General features: G+C 36.3%; 3 protein-coding genes and 3 pseudogenes across 4 annotated transcripts; 2 read left to right on the forward strand and 4 right to left on the reverse strand.

The window, feature by feature from the left end:
- The first annotated feature begins 3111 nt into the window (after positions 1-3111).
- LOC104717808 (zinc-finger homeodomain protein 2) lies at positions 3112-6305 on the forward strand. Of its 2 annotated transcripts, XM_087469256.1 has the most exons (2): positions 3225-4104; positions 6013-6305. In XM_087469256.1, the coding sequence occupies exons 1-2, from the start codon at positions 3441-3443 to the stop codon at positions 6126-6128; spliced, it is 780 nt and encodes a 259-aa protein (XP_087325382.1). In that variant the 5' UTR covers positions 3225-3440; the 3' UTR covers positions 6129-6305. The 2 variants fall into 2 exon arrangements, with proteins under 2 accessions (XP_010433740.2, XP_087325382.1); XM_010435438.3 differs by lacking the exon at positions 6013-6305 and having other exon boundaries at positions 3112-4225.
- A 3350-nt stretch (positions 6306-9655) lies between these two features.
- On the reverse strand, positions 9656-11778 carry LOC147935866 (uncharacterized; annotated as a pseudogene).
- A 2225-nt stretch (positions 11779-14003) lies between these two features.
- On the reverse strand, positions 14004-15082 carry LOC104720138 (adenylate isopentenyltransferase 4-like; annotated as a pseudogene).
- On the reverse strand, positions 14485-14662 carry LOC109126999 (uncharacterized; annotated as a pseudogene).
- A 635-nt stretch (positions 15083-15717) lies between the features above and the next one.
- LOC104720139 (uncharacterized) lies at positions 15718-16880 on the forward strand. Its single transcript, XM_087467920.1, has 3 exons — positions 15718-15921; positions 16009-16224; positions 16349-16880. Exons 1-3 carry the CDS (start codon positions 15828-15830, stop codon positions 16627-16629), a joined length of 591 nt encoding a protein of 196 aa, XP_087324046.1. The 5' UTR covers positions 15718-15827; the 3' UTR covers positions 16630-16880.
- Positions 16881-21521: 4641 nt separating this feature from the next.
- On the reverse strand, positions 21522-22504 carry LOC104717811 (uncharacterized). The gene is made up of 2 exons (XM_010435440.2): positions 22189-22504; positions 21522-22057 (listed from the first exon to the last, which is right to left on the reverse strand). Exons 1-2 carry the CDS (start codon positions 22372-22374, stop codon positions 21680-21682), a joined length of 564 nt encoding a protein of 187 aa, XP_010433742.2. The 5' UTR covers positions 22375-22504; the 3' UTR covers positions 21522-21679.
- Positions 22505-23876: the final 1372 nt, after the last annotated feature.

A 23876-nucleotide genomic window follows, 5' to 3' on the forward strand; every position in this document is an offset into this window, starting at 1 on the left:
ACTTATACGCCCTACAAGAGAACATTCATTCACTACCGAGCGTTTGTTCAAGTGTGTCGGCATGTTGGTCTGAAAAGTCTTGGTTGTAAATTTGTAATCTTTTGAAGGATCAGATCCAACACATTTCACTTATAGCTTCTTCTTTTTTTTTTTTTCTTTTTTCAATTTTTAACTCCAACGTTAATTAGGTGATCATATCCTTCATCGTCATGGCAACTATGGTGCAAGTATCACTGTCGCAACCTGTCCGTTTTACAATTGTATCAGCTTTTCCACTGCGTCATTTGTATATCACGTCAACTATTTTGTCTGCATATATAATTCAGAAGGATAAAATCATTTCTATATAATTTATCAAAAGTGTTAACAAATTTAACCAACAAAAAAAAACACTAACAAACTATATTTTTTTTACATCAAACCCTTTTGAAAATGGCTCTCTTCGATAAACAACACCAACAAACTACTTAAATATTAACACTGTGAAAATACTTTAAAAAAAAAACCGCCCATTCATCATGCTTTAAAAGTTTATGAAAAGATAAATTGAAAATAACTAAAGAGTAAAGAGCGTCAACTAACAAAAAATAAAATAAAACTTCTAGAAACAAAATAAAATTTACAAAATATATATGGATGAGGAAGAATAGAGTAGGAGGTGAGACACAACCACACAAACCGTTCACGTGATTGTTTCTGCAAAATTCATCATCAACTTTCTCCTGACTACGCCACATCACATTTGTTTGTGGTACTATTCCGTCGTCAAACGCCCGTCGTCTTTGTCTTTTTCCACAAATTAACTCCTCCCTTCTTTATCAACTTGATGATCGTCTACATAACAATACTTGTCTTTTTCCCTATTCACAAATTAATTAGTCTTTGTCTTTGATGAGAGATGTAAATATTATTTTGAAACCAAAATTGATCCTAATCTAAGTTTGAGTACCATTATTTATACCCATTTCTTGAATTTTGATAGCATCTCGTAATTGTTTCCATTTCTGTTATTCATCCTTACACAAATGACCCTCATGTTCGTTGTTTTGTTTGTTGTAAATCTAAATAATCATCGACACACGAAAAAAAATTAAGGTAGTAACCAAGATATGTGTTTCTCACCTTCACCATAAATAAGCCGAACAAATTATATAAATTGTTTTGTAATTTTGTACTACTAATTAGTGACAAAGAGTTCGAAAGAGGGAGAAAATATGATTAAGAGTTGGAATAAAATCATAGATGATAAGCTGTAAATATGTCTTACAAAAAACGTGCTTCAATTCCATTTTAAGGATAAATGATGCTTTAGGTCTTAAAATTAATTTGTTGCAACTTGCAACATGATCTCTTTAAGACCAAAAACAAAACAAGACTACACCGGTTGGTCCACAATTAATTTCTGGCTCACAATAATATTCCTACATATTACACTACAACATTATATAACAGTAAGAAAAAAAAACATAGTACAGTAAAACCTCTATAAATTAATAATGTTGGGACTAAGACATTTTATTAATTTATAGTGATATTAATTTATCTATAAATTGATAATTATTATTTTATAGTGTAAATTAATAATTATTAATTTATAGATATATTTTTAATTATTTATTTTTTAAAAAAATATGAATTGGAATAACTATAGCAAAATAAGATTAAACTTTCGGATGTTATAAATTTTATGGTTTAAGGAATTGAACTTGTAATATTTAGAAAGCACTATTTACAATAAATTACAAATATTATAGACAAATTGACTTATACACATGAGACACATAAATTCAAATCTATGAATAATAATATCAATTCTCCTATTTTAATAATCTGTCAAATTATCAAATTGTAAATGATGCATATCTAAAAATTAAAAATTTAAATTTAATTATTTATATGACATGTTATAAAATATTTTAGAGATATCATTATAGGTTGAAAATACAACATTACAATTGTTCTATAGAATTGAGTTTTAGGAGAAATATACATTATTATATCAGTATATATATATATAAATTTACATAATTATTAATTTATGATATTATTGGGACCATATTTTATAAGGAGATTTCGAAAAAATTATTATCTTATTATCTTATCGAATATTGTTAATTTTTACACTGGCCCGACTTGGGACCAGCAAAATTTATTAATTTATAGTGTTTATTAATTTATAGAGTATTAATTTATAGAGGTTTTACCGTATATAACAGTAAGTAATGCATACAAAAATCCCAAAAAAAAAAATCATTTAAAGTCACACAATTATTAGAACGGTTAAGTAGATTTAAACTTAAAACTAGATCTACAAACTTCACTGAGCAAGTTTTAGATTTCAAACAACTGTTATATATACTTTTTTTTTGTCACAAGTTATATATACTATTAAGAAGTATATTTAGCCCACTGTTACATCAAGATAATAAATTGCAAATGTTTTTGAAGATTAGCTTAAGACTAGAAAATACCGACAAATATTATCATCATCTATATAGGCATGCTCGTTTCTGAAAAAAAGTTTGATATACATATACTGGTAGGTGAATTTAAATAATTGTCAGGGTTCAATTTTGAAATCGAATTCTTTTTGTAACTGCATAGCCGGACTGAATTACTATGGGTCGTGGACTTACCTACCGGTGAGACGGTCATTTGGTCGGGATAGTTGAACAACTTTTGGTTAAGGGAATGGTTGAATTTTCATTATATGTTCAGATATTTGTGAGTAGGGAGCGATTTAAATATTATCAATTGTAAAAGAGCTGATTACCAAATTAGGAAATTTGTTTGATAATGAACACAAACAAAAAACAAAATGAAGGCCGGATTTAAACTAATGACACGTTATCTCAACGTCCCCATGCTTTTGCCATTTTGCTGTGATCAGTAAGTCCCAAAGACACTTTTGCTTTCACCTCAGTTCCACTTTGATCCTCTTTTTACGGCAAAGTCGCCTTAGTCAACCGTACCTTGAACAAAGCCCTAAGCGTCATTTTAATCATTTAATTAATCAATCTCAAACCACCATTTAATTAAATCCTACAATATAACATAAACTTTATAATTTTTTCTATAAACTGTACTTTCCATTAAACCCTCAAAAGGTTATGGCTTATGGGTGTCTTTTTTTGGATAAACTGTATCAAAATTATGCTTAGAAAAAAACGTAAAAAATGTTGAGGCTCTCTTTTATTAAGCGGCAGGCTTGGGAATTGTTGTCCACACTCTCATCATCTCTCTCTCTCTCGTTCTTATCTTCACTGTTTCATCTTTTCATTCGGATTATATTAAAATATATATATTACTTTTTCCTACCATAATTTATACTCTTAACTCATGAATTATTGGTCTCTAGAATAGTTTACAAGTAACAATCTAATTGTACGGATGTCTCTTGTGATGCCGAAGAATTGAGAAGCAAAGAAAATAGAGGGAAGATGAATTTTGAGGAGCAAGAAGAAGATATGGAGATGTCGGGTGCTAATCCCCCCGGTGGTTACGACTCTCTGAGCGGCGAGGGAGCTACGTCGAGCGGCGGCGGAGGAGGAGGAGGAAGGAACAAAGGGGTCGGAGGGAAGATGAGGTATAGAGAGTGCTTGAAAAACCATGCCGTGAACATAGGAGGCCACGCCGTGGACGGATGCTGCGAGTTCATGCCTTCCGGTGAAGATGGTACGCTCGATGCTCTCAAGTGTGCAGCTTGTGGCTGCCACCGCAACTTCCACCGCAAGGAAACTGAAATCATCGGCGGCAGGGCCCATAGAGTTCCCACGTACTACAACCGCCCTCCGCAGCCGCATCCGCCTCCTGGATATCTTCATCTAGCATCTCCCGTGGCAACAGGGCAGCCTTATAGGCCACCCGTGGGATCGGCGGACGAGGAGGATACATCGAATCCGAGCAGCAGCGGGGGGACCACGGCGAAGAGGTTTAGAACGAAGTTCACTGCGGAGCAGAAGGAGAAGATGTTATCCTTTGCGGAGAGGTTGGGGTGGCGAATTCAGAAGCACGATGACGTAGCTGTTGAGCAGTTCTGTGCGGAGACTGGTGTTAGGAGACAAGTGCTTAAAATTTGGATGCATAACAACAAGAATTCTCTTGGTAAGAAACCCTAGTTTTGCTCAGACATTATTTAAAATTGCTAGAAGATCATAATTGTTTCGTTTTTGGTATGACTCTTTCTGTAACTACTTTTGCTTAGTAGTTATGTTTTTTTCTTTTCTTTCTTCTTTTAGTTAATAACCGTATCTAGTAGTTTGGGACAGCTTAGGACACATTGTGATTAATTAATCATCATCAGTAACGTTTGGTTCAAATGGTTAATTTCATAATTTACTGAACGATCGTAATTGAGTGATGGACCAATTAAACTTTCAAAAATAAAAGTACGGTGCTTAGAGTTGTAGACCAATGAGTTTCAACCTCAGCTGTCTTTAGCTTTTTGTGTCTTTGTAAACATTAGAAAAGCATACTCTTTATTAGCTAGTTCTCTATATTACTATTACCATATATTCCTATGTCAATTAGATGATAAGGAGCCGTTGATAAAGATTTGGAGCCTTGTAATATGTGATAGTGTTGTTGTTGTTGTTGTGTTAGAACTAGATTTAAAGTCTTAAACCCGTATGTTACATATATATTGTTGACAAACAAATAAAATGATAATGAGAGCTAGCAATAATCAGTTACAGTCCCTACGTAAAACTTACCATTTAGCTTATAGCTAGGGCGGTTAAAATGTATTAATTTAAGGTAAGAAAGAAGATAAGATATAGTTGAGCATGTGCAACAATGAGAAGCCATTGACGATATTACTCTGAGTTAGGTGTGTAAGCATTACGTGCCATTGCGGGGAAACTCAATTCGCACTCGTTAATATAACAAAAAAAAACATGTTGTTTAAATAAGTAAAACATATGTTTAAGTAACATGTTATTTGCTTATTACGCATGTGACGATTCCCATAAACAGCATGCTATAATATGTTGAAAATATGACTAGTTTAAGAAACAATTATACATAACGTAGAGTATAACTATACATGTATATGTTTATTATTATGCTCATGATATCTATAAATAGAGTCCTATAATCAAATGTGATAAATTGACGCAAATCCACATAATAATGTATTTAACTTATTAATAAGTGATAAAAAGTTAAAGACAAATCGCAGTTAAGGATAAAAAAATTGTCCGGTTTAGACATAAAATCCAGTTTTTTCAAGGGTTCACATTTTGACCCATTTTCTATTGTATTGTCTTCTTCTCATTTACTAAATATTTCCTTAGTTCATTTAACTTATTTTGATTTTTTTCAAAGAGACTTTGGACCGTAAAATCCGGATTTTTTCATTTTTATTAAAGGTACTTTATCTCATGTGAACAGTATAGTAACCTTTCGAAGCAAGTCAAGTGAACCGAAAGGCTTGAAATAATTAAACCAAATGATTCCCGATGGAGATGATATATATAGATTTCCATCTTGATGAAGAAAATGACGAATTCACATTTGTCACCTTTCTCTCGCTATCTTACCAAAACCCACCGCTCTCAATACATATGCATTAACTCCCTCTTCTCACTCTTTTGTCTCTTTCAGCACAACCTAATTAATTAACCATCATTTAATTGTCGTAACGCTTGATGTAAACATATCAAGTTACTCTTGGGATTCTTTTCCTCCTCAATCTTGTGATCCCCTTTTTTTTTTTTTTAACTTTTATAATTCATTTTTTCAAGGATATAAGGAAATAGTAGTTAATTAGATGAGCACCTTACCTAGAAAACACAAAAATTTCCATTTAGAATTGAAGAACCTTATTATAACAATCTCCTTTGATAACAAACTCACAAGTTGACATGTCTTTTTTGAAAATAAATATTCAAAATCTCATTCTCGCCATCTCATTTATAAGTTATGAAGTTGCATATCGGTCCGCATTTTGGTCCGAGCATCTTTCCGCGAACATTTATTTGCTTATTGATAGATATTATTTCGATTTTTCAGCTCACAGCGTCTCTTTTAATATAAAGAAGGATATACTACCAACAGGTTGTGAGATGACATTTATATTGATTTGGTTGGCATTATGCGACAGGAGTCGTGGCCCTCTATATATGTAAACAACCTTTCAACTTTGTACCCACCAATTTACTTGTACCATAGCTGCAGAGATTTGAAGTCCAACAAGTTGTTGGCATTGCCTAGATCTAGATCGTTAGTCCATTACCATCTTATACTGAGACAGTCTCTGTAAAAGATTTTTATGGCTTTATATAAACTTTGAATGCATGGTATGATATGAAATACAGAAATACTAATTCGTTAACCAATTAGCTCAGAGTGAAAAATTCCTCCATTTTCCATATAACTAAGAGAACCTCTAAAATACTTTTGAAATGAGAAGTTTATATATCTACAAATTAACCTCATAAATTGCGACCTTCTATTATATTTTTTTTCATGATAACCTTTGAAAAACAATCCAACATTTTTTGTATTATAATTTTTTTGTATTATATATATAGATATATACTTGCATATAACGACTCGTGTTTCTTTGTGTAATTTTCTTTTTGGGTAATGTTTAAATACATACAAGCACTTATCATAACTGGAGGACCTCTTTTAACTATAGTTGCATTATAATTAGTTCACACCCACATGTCTTGAAGGTGTGAATATTGAATTAGTAATATGAAAACTAATAGAGATTGAAAAAAACGACTTTTAAAATAGTAATTTTCTTTTTGTTTGGTAAAAGATGATAAATATGAAGATGAAAACAAAATAAAATAAACCTTTTAAAATAAAATATTCGGATAAAGAAAATCAGACATTTTTCTTTCTACATTATTTAAGATGGGCATGTCATCTACAATTTTAACAAGTGTGAGTTGGGGAAGATACTAAAGATAATCTTATTTCTTCAAGTTTCTAAGTGCTTATACTTCTTTAAGCATTTCCAATGGTCCTCTACTTTCACCTCTAAACTCTAAACTCTATTTTACAATAGTTTTGCTCCAATGGATCTCTATTTTCACCTCTATAATAGAGATTACTATTTTTTTCCCTATTTTTAGAGGAACTCTATTTTTTCCTCTATAAATAGAGATGAACTATTTTATTTGCAAAGTAGTCCTCTTAATCTTTAACTTCTTTTATTTATGACCAAAATAAATAAAATAAATATTTTTAAGAACTAATAATACAAATTTAATAAAATAAGTATTTTTAAAAACTAATAATATAAATTTAAGAATAAATATTTAGTCTAAAATATTGAGACTACCATTTGGAAAAGATAATTTCTATAAATTATAATATTTATTTTTCATTCAATCCATAATAATTATTATAATACAAAAAACTAATAACTTAATAATCCGGTAAATTATTTTGGGATCCACCAATATCGCTAAAATATTGTGAAAGTGTTACAAATTTAAAGTAAAATGGGTTAGTTTGCAATTTTTATAAATAAAAAGTGTTAATTGTAAAATAAAAAATAAATATATTTGGAATATTCTTTTTAGAGGAAAAAATAGAGAAAACCATAGGAGCAAAACTCTCCTCTATTATAGAGGGAAAAATAAGGGAAACCATTGAAGATGGTCTTAGGAATCATTTTAAATATTGTTTGATTAAAAAATCATTTAATTTATTTAATTTACCTCTTTTACATTAAAAACCATTAAGTAAAGTGACTTTATTTTTGTCAACAGCAAGCCAGATTGGCTTAAAGCCAATGAGACGGAACATTGTTTATAAAGGTAATAAGATACGGTTCGGAACGAACTCGCCGTGCCAGATTATCCGCTTTACCATTCTGCGTGCGAGGAATGAGGATCAGCGAGAAGGATGTGAACTCCTCTTTATCTTCCTGAATGTCCTCCAAATAAGTCTTGAACGCTGGCCACTCTGAGGATGAAGACACCATCTTCACTAAGTCGGAGCAGTCGGTAAGGAACACAACATCCTGATTATCCGCTCCAATCATGCAACGCATCGCCCAAAGGAGGGCTTCGACCTCTGCATGTAGTGGGGAGAGACTACCCCGGAGATTAGCTGCTCCCATAGTGGGAGCCTCCGCCCCCCCCCCCCCCCCCCCAAAGGAGGAGAACAAAACCAACCTCGGCCTGCAAATGGATCTGTCGCTTTCCAAGAGCCATCTAGAAAGCATAAGAAACCAGTGTGATCCCTATCCCTCAAAAAGCCTCTACCACCTCCAGGAAATATCCTTGGGACCAAAGATGTAGGCTCAGCCACCTCCTCTAATTGTGCCAAAAACCAAGCCTTTGACTCATCCTCCGCTACCCTCAAAATTGCTTCTGGGTTTGGATCCAAGTTACTGAAACATTTATCATTTCGTGCCTTGCATAGATACCACAAGAGCCAGGGATAAATCTCTGGAGTAGGTGTCTCCGAAAACCGCCAAAAAAGAAAATCCATATTAGTATAGACCGATTCCGAAGGGAAAATCCCTGATCGTGTCGGAAACTGAGATAAGGCCCACACTTGACGTGCTAGCGGACACTCAAACAAAACATGATTAATAGTCTCCTCCGGAGCTCCACAGAGCGCACATTGAGTATCACTACCCAACCCGCGCTTCCGGAGGTTAGATGAGACTGCCACACACCCGGTAATCGCTTGCCACATAAAATGACGAACTTTAGGAGGACACTTAATGGTCCAAACGAAGGCCTATAATGGTGTAATATGAGGACCAATGTCTTTCCCACTTGAGTTGGACACCATATGTTGTTGTAAAATGTTGTACCCAGATTTGACTGTATATTTACCCGTCTTTGTGAAATGCCAGCCCAACAAGTCTGGCGAATCCGACCGTCCAATAGGTAAGGCTGAAATGATTGCAACATCTTCCAGCACAAAAGTGGCCGTGAGCTGAGCCATGTTCCAGGAATTGGTGTTCATGTCAACGAAAGATTTGACTGGAAGCATAGGGTCTAAAATCAACCCATTGCTTAAAGCTGGTCTCGGGGATTGCGCAGGGATCCAAGGATCATTCCAAACTGAAATCGAATCACCGGATCCTACCCGTTTAATGAGTCCTTTATGAACCAGAGAGCGAGCAGAAGCCATACTCCGCCAACCATAAGATGGTGAGTAAGACTTTATTGGATCCAAAAGATCTAAATGCCTATAGTAACGACCTTTAAAAACCCGAGCGAATAGAGAGTCCGGTACTGTAATCAACCGCCAAAGTTGCTTAGCCAGCAACGCAGTATTACAGTCATCCAAACAACGGAATCCCAGTCCCCCATCCAGCTTACTAAGACATAATTTATCCCAAGCCATCCAATGTAACCCCCGCGACTCCCCCGATGGGCTCCACCAAAAATTGGAAATCGTACTAGTTAACTTCCGCGTGACCGTTTTCGGAAGCCGAAAACAAGACATCACAAAGGTAAGGACAGCTGTGGCCACCGACTTAATCATCACCTCTTTCCCACCTTTGGTCAAAAGTCGAGCCGGCCACCCGCCAGCTCGCGCTTGTAATCTTTCCTGGTCAAAAGTATGAGCTCATATGACCAAGTGTCGTGATCCCGAGAACCTCTTTAAGCTCCTCCCGAAGGGTGGCATCCACCGTGTGACCAAATTGAATATATGATTTCTGAAAATTAATTTATTGTCCCGAGACCCGCTCATATTGCTTAAGAAGCCCTAGGATAACCTCACACTGATCCTTCGAAGCACGACAGAAAAAAAGACTGTCATCCGCAAACAATAAATGGGAGATTGCCGGACAAGCCGTCGAGACTTTAATTCCTGTAATAAGCTTAGCCTCCTCCGCCTTACGGAAACTGGCAATAAGCACCTCAATGCAGAGAATAAAAAGATAAGGTGACAAAGGGTCCCCCTGGCGAAGGCCCCGACGGGGGACTATGGAACCATGTGGTTGACCATTAAGTAATACTTTATATTGAACCGACGACACACACCATATAACCCAGGTAATCCATTTCTCACAGAAACCAAACTTCCGCAATAAATGTTCTATGAAAGGCCACTCCACCCGATCACATGCTTTACTCATGTTTGTTTTGATAGCCATGAACTTCCCTTTACATAAAGGGTTAGCTCGTAGCCCATGGAACATCTCCTGAGTAATCAAAATATTATCAGAGATCAACCGTCCTTCTACGAAGGCCGACTGCGTCTCCGAGACCAGAGAAGGTAGAAAAGTGCATAACCTCTGGCACAAAACCTTCAAAATAATCTTATATCCCACATTGCACATACTAATGGGTCTCAATTCTGTCATCCTAGTTGGCTTATCCACCTTAGGAATAGGACAAGTGTTCGTCATATTCAACCGCTTGTCAAAAACCCCCTCATGTAAAAAAGAGTTAACCAAGAGTACCAAATCTGCCTTAACCGTCCCCCACGCCTTTTGATAAAACAAAGCAGTCATCCCATCCGGACCTGGAGCCTTGTCCGGAGACATCATGAACAACACCTCCTTGACCTCTATTTCAATAACTTCTTGAGTAAGGAGATCATTTATGTCCCCAGTAATCACAGAACGAACCTCACCTAAGCCCTCGTCAAAACCGGATGGATCTGAAGATGTAAATAAACCCTCGAAATAAGATACCGCAATATTCTGGATAGTAGCCTCCTCAGTCGACCATTTACCAGCCTCATCATGGAGACCAATAATCCAATTTTTAGCCCGTCATTGCTTTGTCTGGGCATGAAATAGCTTGTATTTTGATCACCAAGTTAACCAATAAACCTCCTCATCCCGATATGCTTCCCTCAACCTCCAAGTCAACGCCGCAATCTCCTCAACGGTGCTTGCGTCATTTTCTTGAGCCGCCGCCAATCTTATTTTTAAGTCTTCGATTGTTTCCCGACCATAAGGCTTCTGTTCCATCCTCCACCGTGAAATAGTCGTACGACAAGTTATTATCTTATCCACCACACTACCCGTTGATAAATCTACCGCCGACCCCCAGCCGGAAGCAATAGCACCAAAAAGACACTCTTTGTCCAACCATCGGCTGTCAAAACGGAATACACTCTTGCCGCGTCGTACTTTATCATCAAGAACAGCTAAAACCGGTTTGTGATCCGACGCAACCATCGACAAATATTACGTAAAAGAGTTACAAAACATATCATGCCACTCCTCGTTGGCTAAGGCCCTATCAAGCCGACACCTGATCGGTTTTTTGTCCCGCCAATCCCGCCAAGAAAGGTTATCCCCAATAGCTGGAAACTCAAGTAATCCACAATTTCGAATCATTGTATTAAAAGGCACAAATGAAGAACCATGACGCAGTTTCCCTCCCCCCCCCCCCCACGCTTTTCGTGATTACCTTTTAATTCATTGAAGTCACCAATTAAAAACCAAGGGGAGCTCCTGGTTAGACCAATTCGTGTTAACCGTTCCCAAACCACATCTCGGTTCTTAGGTACCGGATCACCATAAATAAAGGACAAATAAACAGGCTTGCCTTTAAAATCAATTTCCACATCATTTAATCTATTGGATTCAAAGAGAATTGAAACATTAAAATTATTATTAGAAAATAAGGCTAAACCGCCACTACAACCAACTGGTTCAACAGTTTTTAAATAGGAAAAACCAAAATGACCAACAAATGCTTCTAAAAACGAAAAAGATTGTCTAGTCTCTGAGAGGAACAAGAAATCTGGTCGATGCTTACTCCATAAATCCCTGAGATATCCAATAGTCGTTTTATTACCCAAACCCTGACAATTCCAGCTAAGAACCTTCATTTCTCTGATTTTGGAAGAGGTGGTTTGATGCCACCCCCTGTGGCCTAGGATTGTTAGGAACCCCGGAAGGAGCTGTACCCTTCGGAGCTGGACGCTTGTGAGGAGTACGAACATACACGTTCAACTTCTTTGACCCCATCCCCTTAAACCCCATTGTACCCTTACCCTTACGTTGCTTGGGCAACGTATCACCATCCGTGACCTACTGGTCCGTCTCCATTACGTCGGAGCCAATGGCACCAGCCAGCATGGTATCTTGGACCGCATCAGTTGTACCAGAAGCATCTTGGCCCTCAGTCACCGCATCCGCAACATTCTGTTGGAGACTTGTATCAACTAGCTCTGCATTCTCCAAAGAACACTCCCCAACAAGCCCCGCTACCGCCAGAACAGAACTGTCACCACTCACCCCTGACCCGAGGTTCTTGTCCTCCTCCACCATTTCTGATAAAACCCGATCCCCAGCTTGTCCTTGACTTCCTTCCCCATCAGCCAAAGGCAACTCCTCTTAAACCATAGTCTCCTCCGCATTCGTAACTGCAGCAACATCAGTTTTCTCCTCCTGAAACAAGGCCTTACGGACCACTTTGGACGGAATAGGAGCACCAGTCACCACCTGAGGACTCGACATCTCACCGTCCTCCATACTACCGACAATGCAGCGGACTCCTTAGCAGCAATCTCCTTTGCACCCTCCCGTGAATGGCGATGGTCATTGTACTGAACATAAGACTGAAACCGCCTCTGTTTAGCCACCGGTTCTCTTGCCGCAGATTCAGACCTGGCCTTTGTACCTTTAGTATTTCTCCCCTCTAAAGGCTGCTTGCCTTCCGCATGAGAAACCTCTCTTGTGTGTTTGCCTTTGAAACCCCCCTTGTAACCACCATCATAACCAGCCCCCCTCCTCCACTCCGAAGTAACAGCACCCTTGTAACTCTTAGCCTGACGATCTTCAGGTCCCTCACTATGCAGAACCGGAACATCGGGGACCACCGGCGGCTGCAACAGTGAACAATGATCATCGTCATGGCACAAGCTGAGGCAACACTGACAATAACCAAATAGTCGTTCATATCTAAGTGATACAACGGTCTCCTCCCCATTGTGGAACTCCACTACAGTCTCGAAACTCAAAGGTTTGAGACCATTAATTGTAACCTGGACTCGGCCACCATCAATGTCGACAGCTTCAACCCGACCTAGATATGCAGCGATCCCCCGGAAAGTTGGCTCAGCCCAAAACTGGAATGACACCCCCATAATACGGACCCAAAATGTTAAAGAAGAAGGGTACAAAGGATCCACCGTTGGTGTCCATCGCACCATTGACACCATCCAAAGATCGAAGTGAAATGGAGTCATCTTCAACACCTTAACAATGTCTTCTTCCTCATCAAAATCAAACTGAAACTTGCCCATGCCCAGGTCTGCACCGACCACCTTCCCTTCTAACTGCCAGATGCGTGGAATCATGAGAAGGAGAGACTTCATGTCTTGACGTCGGGGATTGAAACACCTCCCCACCACCGTTTTGGAATAACCCTCGATCAAGGTTGTGTTGTCAAAGAAAGGAATCTTCACCTTCCTCTTAGTCACAGCTGGAACCGCAGCACCCATAAGATGACTCTTGCCCAACATCACACTTTGAGACATTGCCGAGGAACAAAAAAGAAGAAAAGGTCGAGCTATGAACCCGAAACAAAAAGGAGAGAAGAATTGATGAAGAGAAGGATGAGATTTCCCCCTATCCCGATGAACCCTTATATACACCATCCTTAGACACAAAAATATCAACGCAATCGCACCATTGAATGCAAAATCATCCGGAATCTGTAGAAAATATTCAAACATATACTCAAACCCACAGTCAGTGTGATGAGATCCCGAGAATGATCTGCACCACTGGCCAAAATCAGGACCTATCATGCCCAAACTTCAATCGAATCGACCCCAAGAAACATAATGAGAAATAAAAACATAATGAGAAAACATAATGAAAAAACATAATGAGAAATTAAAATGATCAAAAAATCAAATACGCTTAAATTTTACATAAATTATTAAAAACAAAGGGAATTTTTCTTAAAACTCACAACCCGATCCAATTATAAGAGTCTAATCAAACATATAGCTCAAAGATATTTAAAATTAAATATAGTATATTAATATATATAATTGATATGACGAGAATTGAACCCATTATTTCGTAGAGATACAAGGCTTAATTAAGCTGAATACTTAGGTGCCTCTCGAAAGGATGATGTAGCATCCACCTTCTTCATGTCCCACCCGTCATTTCTCAACTTGTTGATCTTCCTGATTTGATCCTTTGTGAGCTGAAACGTGTTTTCTTTGATCGCTCTTACCGCCTTCTCATAAGCCTCCTTTCTCATAAGATCTCATTTCTTCATGCCATTGTCCCCAAACTTGTAGATTTTGAGGTAGTCGCCAAACTCTTGCACTCCTATAGCCTTCCATATCCCCAATGGCTCTTTTGGGGCCTTAGCGCGATGAAACTCAGCGATTTCCTCAAACATACCTGACTGCATCTTAAAGAAAGATACTCAAATAGCACAGGTTGGAGCAGAAAACAGATAGTTTTCAGGGTTATAATTATTAGGTATACAATATCCCACATTGGAAGTTGAGTAGGATCTTAAGTGGTATATATAAGATATGGGCCTCTCCACTCATTGCCAATTGGTATCAGAGCCCGGTCCGCACATGCTCAACCCAATCCACAATCGGCCCGACCCAATAGTTGGCTCGCCGATTCATGCCCGAACATACCGAGATTGATGCTTAGAAGAACCATCATCTCGAGGGGGCATATTAGGGATACAATATCCCACATTGGAAGTTGAGTAGGATCTTAAGTGGTATATATAAGATATGAGCCTCTTCACTCATTGCCAATTGGTTTTGAGTTGGAAGCCCACAATCTAATAATAATAGCTTGCAAGGAGAGCGTGGATATAGGAGTTGGATCCACCTGCATATATTGGGAGCTTTTTACCTGAAGTAATCTCAGAGATGGCTTTAGCTGGGATAACGCGAAACTCTGCAGCTGTGACTTCTCCAGCTTCCGGGTGTAGTTTACGGAGAACGGGAGAAGGCGATGTGGCACTCCACGTCGTTTCGTAATGGTTAATTGATTCGTGGTGATCTTCAAGCCATCATAGAACTACATCTTGTCAGAGTTGATGATCTCGGTGTTGAAATGTAAAGCTATATCAACCGAGAGTGGTGATGACTTGCCGGACCCATGATCACAATTCACAACCATATTGTCTTTACATTTCATTTTGTAAATTGAGTTTGATATATATAAACACGAATAGACTAACAATGTTGCTAATATCACGTTTGGTTACGCATATATATAGCGTATCAATGTGTTTATGAATGAATATACAGTACATAAATAATTTTAATTCTATCTCTATAGTTCTAAAGTTTATGAATTCTTTATTTTTGTTCTTTCATCATTTTGTAAGTTAATAACTATAAATTAGCTTTCTGAAGTTTTTTTTTTTTGGTTAAAAATTTGAAGATATCTATCTAGATAAAAATGAAAATCTTTAATACTACTAATAAAATAAACACATATACATATTCTAGAAAAACCTGGAGACTTTGTCTCCTCTTTTTCACCAAAAATAAAAATAAAAAATTCTAGAAAAACCTTTTTATTGATAGGTGGAAACTTCCCAAAAGACATGCAAATTAAATGTTTTTCTAGAATATGTATGTGTTTATTTTATTAGTAGAAAAAAATATGTATATGTATATTATTATTAATTTTTTTTAATCAACGCAACTTTTGATATATCCACAAAAAAAGGTTAATAATTTTTAATTGAATATATGTTTTTTTTAACAACATTGAATATATGTTTAAAGTATTAATTAACTATAATTTCTTAGCCTTTTAGGTTTCCAAGATTCCACCTTGATCGTGTAGTGTGTACTCTATATCTAAAGAAAAAAAAAGAAATCACAATTGTAGTAACCCTAAATTCTCTCATCCGTAGCTTTCGGACGAAACCATGTGTTATCGTGATCCGCAGCCCTCCGATGAAGCGATGTTCGCTATCGACGAAGCCACGTATAAGGACATGTATCCGCTGATTTTTCACAAGGGTAAGTAAGATCTCTAGCTAAATATATGTGCCTAATTGAATCTAATTTATTCGTAATTAATTGTTTAATCGTTGTCTGTTTGCGTAGATGGCAAGACATGTGTGTTTTGGGATATGGAGGATTACCCAATCCCAGATGGTCTCGATCCTGCTTCGATTTACCAAAGTATGAAAGAGGCTGTCAAGAAGCATGGTTGTGATGCGGAGGTGTCGATTCATGCTTATGCTGATGATAATACGTTCTCGGATGAACTGCGTCGTCAATTTTTGGATGCTGGATTCGAATTCGAAATCTTTACCGAAGGTGAGAATTCCATTATTTCTTAATTAGTTAGGCTCTTTTCTGTTACATATAGTATAATATATGTATGTATCTGTAAATCTAAAGATCTACGTTGTTGATATGCATATTTTTACCTGTTTTGCAGAGGGTAAATATGCGAGACATTGCGCCATGTATTGTGACGTTATGTTGTGGACACTGGAAAATCCGACACCATCAAATGTGATTGTGCTCGCAAACATAATCGAAGACGACTTCGGTTATGGTATCGGATTTTTGTCTACGGTCTGGTCATATGGTGTTCTCTTATCCCAACCTAAGCGAAAATGGTTTTTGCCTATTGGAAGCGCACCCTCGTTTTTGACAAGCATATTTGATGGAGGAGATATTAGCGGAAGCTCAAAAGACAACGTAAGTGGAAGCTAGTGGATGTTCTGGCTGGCGAGAAAGAACTTTTGTGTGAAGCAACCGCATCTTCGTGAGGACTAACTTTTTGTGTGCGCCCTTTGCAAATCTATCTCTAAGGGATGGATGTTCTATGTTATTATTGTCTTTTGTTGCCTATCTAATATATAATAGTTAGAGATAGGGATTACACCGCGCTAAGCACATGTATGTTTTTTGATGAGTTTCTAAGAAAAACTTTAAGAAACAAATGAATATAGTTTCATTCAAAAGATTAGGAAAAAACGAACACTTGATTGAAATCGATTTCTGGCGGAGCAAGAGGCGTAATAATACCACGTCACTGTGATGAGCTTTCCTACAACTATCATCTTACGCAATCCTCCACCAACTCGACCAAAGTTTTGCACTGTATTGAGAGTAATACATGAATTCTTGACTTCTAGTAAGGTATTACTATACAAATCTTGAGAAGATGAGAAATCAATTATTTAAAGATATTAGTATTCAACTATCTGTAACTTGTTTATCACATATGTGGTAATTATTTTTGCTTATTTTCCAGGTGGCCTCTTCCACACCCTTCTCTGCTGATGACACATGAACAGAAGTTACTCCCTATGGGCTATCAATATCACAGGTGCGCGCCTCATAAACTATTAAAAGCATATTTATTTGACTTTGCAATCATCATAACATGTATAGAATCTGTTTATGCCAGCATATATATATATATATACATATATATCATCTATTGCAAGTCTAAAAAGACAAAGATGGGAGACATATATGATAGATTTAGACCAGAAAACTATGTAAAGAGTAACAATGTATGACGACGGAAACATGTTAGAAAATTGAGAGGACTTTAGATAAACTAAAAGAACACATGTTTGAGAAAGCAGAACAAACCTTCTTTTCCAAATAGATGAGCTGGTCTACACACGAACATACTCCTCTTCGTATATCAAAGTTTTCAATACTCTGAACTGAAGAACTCTCTTGATTATCATCCTCTTTGTTCTTGGTAGAATCGCAGCACCAAATCTCTAAATCATGTGCATCAAATCACTACATATGAGAATGCAAAACATGTATTGAAGATTTACATAATTAGTTTTCGTTGGAAGTTCTTTTTTTATGTTATTCAATTTCCACCACAAAATTAGCTATCAATCCAAACCTATTCAGAAATGATAATGCCGAAATCCTATATATATTCTAGTAGACAGATTAGCCAGCGATTACAAACAAAACAGAAAGGTTTAAATAAAGGGCAAGATCAAATAGACAAATTCAAAGGATTAAAAAAGAGTGAACCTTATGTTCAAAGAAGAACTGAAAACGATTTGTGGCTGATTTGAGCCAGAGACACACATTGGCGGAATGACCTCGTAGAATGTTCCATAACAGTGATAACAACTTCGTCTCACGCTCGACCAACGTCACAACTTTGTCGTCATTCTTTTATTTTGGAGAACATCACCGTCACTCGTTCCATCTATATATTCTAAACAAACAAAACGGAATATATGTAAGTCGAAGGGTTAAGACATCATATTTATTTGGAAGAAAGAAGACGAAGAGAATTTCCAGAAGACATAAATACAATTTAGATTAAGAGAAGATGAAGTTAGAAATCGTTTCTTTCTTACACACCTTTGGTTGAAGAATGCTACGTGGCATCGTTTTTGAACATCTTAGTTTTGGTGATGTGGACACTCTTAGAGAACTCAAATTGTCCTTTTTATTAGTAGTAATGTCAAGGCCGAGGGTTGAAAACTTTTTTATTATTGTCTTATCTTTATAATAAGATGTGGTTCTGGACATCTTTACTGTGGTTCTACTTGTGCTTTGGTAATGACAGGCGTTGAGTAAACAATACAGAAAAAGATAAGGAGTAAGCAACAAAGCAAGCATCATTCATATATGGATACAAAAAGCATAAATTGATAGTGATGAACAAAGGTTATACTGCGGCGGACCCAAGTAGAAGCTAGGGGGTCAACTGACCAGGTAAAATCTTAAAAAACATTGTTTTGTATGTAAATAATTAAAGTTTCATTAGCTCAGTTGGGTTTTTTCAATGCGCTGACACCCCCAAACCCAATTTCAACACTCCCATTCTACATTAATATTCTCTTTTTTCTATTTTAAATATTTAACTACGTAAAAATAAAATTTTTGACCTGGGTAAAAAATTTTCCTGGGTCCGCCACTAAATACATACTAATCATAAGTAGCAAATAAAAAAGGGATTTGTCTAATACATATAGACAGCCCGATGATACAAGTTAAGCTTTGTCTTAAGGGGTACGGGGATGTGAGAATCCGTAAGGTTTTGGTGGCTCTGCGAGGGTAGTTGCCAAGACAGATGCAGTTTCAGGGTTAATGAGAGACTCAAAGTTTGTTCCGACAACGTACAAACCTTTGTATTCTAAAGCTTGACAAAATCTGCAGAATCTTGGGTCTTGTTCAATCTTGTCATAATTTTCTGAGAGTATCAGCAAATTTGTATTATGTGGATCCTTCAAGTTGAATGACCAGAAAGTAATATCCGTTAAAATCCTGCGCAATCCGGCATGTACATCCCCTGCCGAAAAAAAAGATAAAAAAAAAATAGTATCAATAGAGAGAGGGTTTTATTATATGAGTTAAGAGGACAGTTGGGGAATTGATAATCACATGCAAAAAGGTTTGTTAAAATAAGGGATATAATGTTCTTATAACTGACGGCTACTCAAACATAAAAATTAAAATTTGAATAAAAACAAAATTATCATAAAAAGTATCAAAGAATAACAAAACAGTGTTAAAGACGACAAAATATACTTCAAACAAAGATGATAGAAAAAGTGCCATTAAAGAAATTAAACTATGCTTGCTTTTGCTACAGAGGAACTGTTAATGGTGTTTGGTGACCTTCAATGATGACTCTTATTTTTAGTGTTTTGGGTGAGTAATAAGAGCCGAAAATCTTGATGCTCTGCCTGATTCCGAGTAGTAACTTTTTTGTATATATATCTCAATAGGTATGTAGGATGTTCTATGTTATTTGTCTTGGTGCTGATGATATATAAATATATATATTTAGTTGATGTCAAGGCTTTTTTTGGATGTGACGAACCATTTTATTATTGTCTAGCTATTATAATATTATTAATGTGGTTTTCGACATCTTTACTGTGGTTGTACTTGTTCTTGGGACTTGGATAAACGGAAGTGGTGGAGGAAATTGGAGGTCATGATATGTATTCTCAGCAGCACCAACAATCCAGATGGGCGCCATCTCATCTGAGAAGGCATCCTCCATAAAAACTGATTTGATTTGCCACGGATGGACGAGACTTTCAGGGATTGAGTAATCATCAATAACCCATACGAGTAATGTTTCACGCACTGCACCTGATCCAGTTTTTTTTTTAACCGAAAGAAGAATTAAACAACAATTTACGAACAAAAATCAAGATCTTCAAGAATAAAAAATAGATCTAATAATCCAATTCGATCATAGACAAAAATATACTTCCAAAAACTATCTATATGAAAGATGGATAGATATAGAGATCCAAAATCATATATATCATTAAACAATTGATTTCGAGAAATCATCTTACCGCGGATGCCGACAGGGAATTTGGACATGGTTTCCGACGTACGAAATTCTCAAGAAAACCAAAATTAGACACGCTAGGCTTTTTGTTGAAACGCTAGGGGCGGTGGTGGCTGATGAGGGACTTTGTGAATTAAAGTAGGGGTTACAGCCAAAAGTTGTCAATTTGTCGAGCTGTCCATGGGCCGAGCCTCGTTCAAAATTTTTTGGGCGGTTAAATTTTCGGCTTATATATATATATTCCCTCCGTTTCAAAATATATGATGTTTTAACTAAAGTATGCAGATTAAGAAGTCTTTATTTTTAATAAGTTCAATCAATCAGAAACAATACTGCATAATATAAAATGCTAAATTATTTTAAAGTTAAAAGAGTTTTCTTTCATCCGGAGAATGGTTGAATACCACTATGCTTTTATTGAATACTAGGTGCTTACAGTATAGTTTGGTAAAACCAGAATTTGTAGTCGTCAGTTAGGAGATTGGATCAGAACAAGAGCGAACCAACTAATCTTTCCTACCAAAATGTTGAAGTTTAACTGTCGCTTGATCTTGCAAGCATCATGGGAGGAGCGGATAAACTTCACAACAGCGATCCAAACTAACTCAATTAGCTCTATTGGTAAAACCAAAGCCAAAGCTGAAGAATATATGTTTCTGTAGGAAGTTATTAAACTTTTTGTATGCGCTTAATTTGGCGTAACAGGGGCTGCCCTGGATTTAGACTTTAGATGAGGGACATAGTTAAGGGTGGTTGGTCTGTACGTAAGTCACTCGAGGTTAACTTTGCTTTTTTACAAAGATAGCCAATACCTAACCGTTCATGTTATATTGAATTGGTTAATAATAGATATAGAGATCTGACTATGCTAACGTATTAGGCCATATGCGACAAAATATAAATGTTGAGTACATGTAAAACTAAAGCGCTACTAAAAAGAATGTCCACAGTTTAGACGATACTTTCAAACCTTCTGCCACATTTATTAGCCCCAAGATCAACTAATATTTAACCTTTTACCAAGAAAAAAAAAAAAAAAAAGATCAACTAATAAAAGTTAATACTATCCCAGACTAGGGCCATATTATGTCATTGCCCATTGGTTCCATTTTTTTTTAATGCTATATATACTATAGACAGAGATGTGACGGCGGGAAGGCACACTATACTCAGATTGACCAAAGTTACCAAACACACTATTGGTACTTAATTAAGTACAGTTTCTTCTTCTAAACCCGGAGTCGTTTTTTGTTCTAAAATTCAAATCGATGTAAAATATTTTTTGTAAGAGATGCAAAACTTGACCAAATATTTCACAAACTGAATTACTAATTTATCATAACACAGTTTGTATATATATATATATATATATGTGTATGCATGTTAATTAATTAATTTCCACTTGTATTGTGAACAAAAGAAAAAGCAAAAAACGACACCAGCTCGGTTTAACATCCATCAGACGCGAAGGCGAATGTTCTCATCGTCGTCGTCAACGGCATCGGCGGCTCCAGCTGCAAGATCGAGGAGTTTCTCCATCTGCACAGTCATTTCCTTGAGTGTGGTTGAAGCCTTGTCACTGTTTTTCCCAACCAATTCATTCACGAGCCTCATGTGGTCGCTTGAAGCCCTGACGTCGTAGTCAGCTGTGTCCGGGGATGTCTTCAGCTTCACATTTGCGCTCTTGAGAGCAGCCGCGACGGCCACGTAGGCCTTGTGGCATTCCGTAAACGCAACCTTCACCGTTGGGTCTTTCTTCGCATTCTCGTCCACGAAAATGGCTGTCTTCTCCGCGTGGGAAATGGCCAAGTTAAGCACAGCCTCCGCCAATGGAACCTGTCGGAGAGATAATTTTTAAGCATTTTTATTATCGGAAACTTGTAATGATCATTCCCATTTAAGATTGAGATGTCACAAGATCCAAAAATAAATAAAGTTTACAAGAGAATGAAAAAACATAGAAGTACCAGGCCAATGGGAGCAGCTGTAGGAGGATTAGTAGTCAAAGTTTTAACACAGTAAGCTTGGTCATGGGAACGATCGCAGATAGCGTCAATGTATTTCATGTGAGGGCAGGCTGAAGCAGGAGACAAGAATAGTTGCAAAGTAATTGCCGCCGCAGCGAAGGTGGACAGAACGGAGGACGTTGCCATTTTTCTAAGCGTCCGAAAGATGTCTTAGCTAAACTCAAGTTTCCGGTTGTTATTCAGTTTTATGATGTTTGGCTTTATATATATGTACACTTAGGGTGTCATATAGGGTTGGATAACTTTAGGATGTGCTATGTTATAATTGGTATCAAGTAAAGTTATATTTACTAAAATTTTGCTTATATTTGCTAAATTTGGAAAGCCTATGTTAATAGTTGGTGGTTTTTACAATTTTAGTCAAAGACAACGTCCATTCTTTATCATCTTTCTTTGTTTAGAAACTGAGATACGTAGTATTGAGGAATATAGAAGAGCCTAAAAAGAAGAAGATAAATTTGGCTAAATATTATCGCCATTAATTGGGTGGGATTGTCTTTCTGAATTTTATTCGCTCTGTATTCGTGTTTTAGATTAAAATAAACCGTAGAAATATAGTTATTTTGGTCATAATACAAAATGCTACAAAATTATTGTTTGATTTGATAGTTGGTGCTAATTGCATGTACAAGACGATGTTAACTTGGATTTTGTCTTGTTTTCTTTCAGTTTCTCTTTCCTCAAATTTATATAGTTTGTTAGGCTAAAATTTCAATATCACGAAGCACTAGTTGTACAAACGTTGCCAAAAAAACTTGGATTTTGGCTTGAGTTTTAAAAGATAGATGGTTGTGCATTTAAAGTTTTTACTTTTTATTAATTAAACATTGCCAATATATAGTACATGGTAGAGAGATGTTGGAATGTATCATAAATCACACCAATTAAAAGTTCTTAATTCTGAATATTGTATATCATGTATTATTATTTTAACTACCAACCTATCTTCATTCCTACATATACATTTATCAACATAATAATCTGTACTATATATATATACATATACATATAAACATGACTTATTAACATATAATTTGTATTTATCCCATCATAACTTATTTACATGATAATTGAATATTATCATTATACTTAACATTTTTCATAATCCCTTTGTTTATTTATTCAAGTCAAGAACTTTGTCAAACTTTAGGAGGGCACACTCAAGTCAAGAACTTTGTCAAACCTTCGGAGGGCATACCATAGATTGTAGTTGTGCATTTAATATTTTTACTTTTTATTAATTAAACATTGTTAATGGTACATGTATGGAGTTGTTGGGACTTGTCATAAATCACACCAAATTTTATATATCATGTATTATTATTTTCAACTATCAACCTATCTATATTCCTACATATACAATTAACAACATAATAATTTGTACTATATACTTATACATTTATCAACATAATTTATCAAAATATATTTTTTTCCAACTAATTTATCAAAATATTTTGTTTGAACATTTGAAATATTTGAATATTTTGGTTGAATATTTTGTTTTAACCTCTTCAATTCAATTTTACAACCATTTGAAATTTAGGATCCCACTCCCACCGGTAAGAGAGTGTACCTTGTTACTTTTTTCAATACATTACCAGTAAGAGACTGTACATTGTGAATTTGTG

Source organism: Camelina sativa, chromosome 10 (genome assembly GCF_030686135.1).
Source record: "Camelina sativa cultivar CO46 ecotype springtype chromosome 10, ASM3068613v1".
In the NCBI taxonomy this organism is placed as follows: domain Eukaryota; kingdom Viridiplantae; phylum Streptophyta; class Magnoliopsida; order Brassicales; family Brassicaceae; genus Camelina; species Camelina sativa.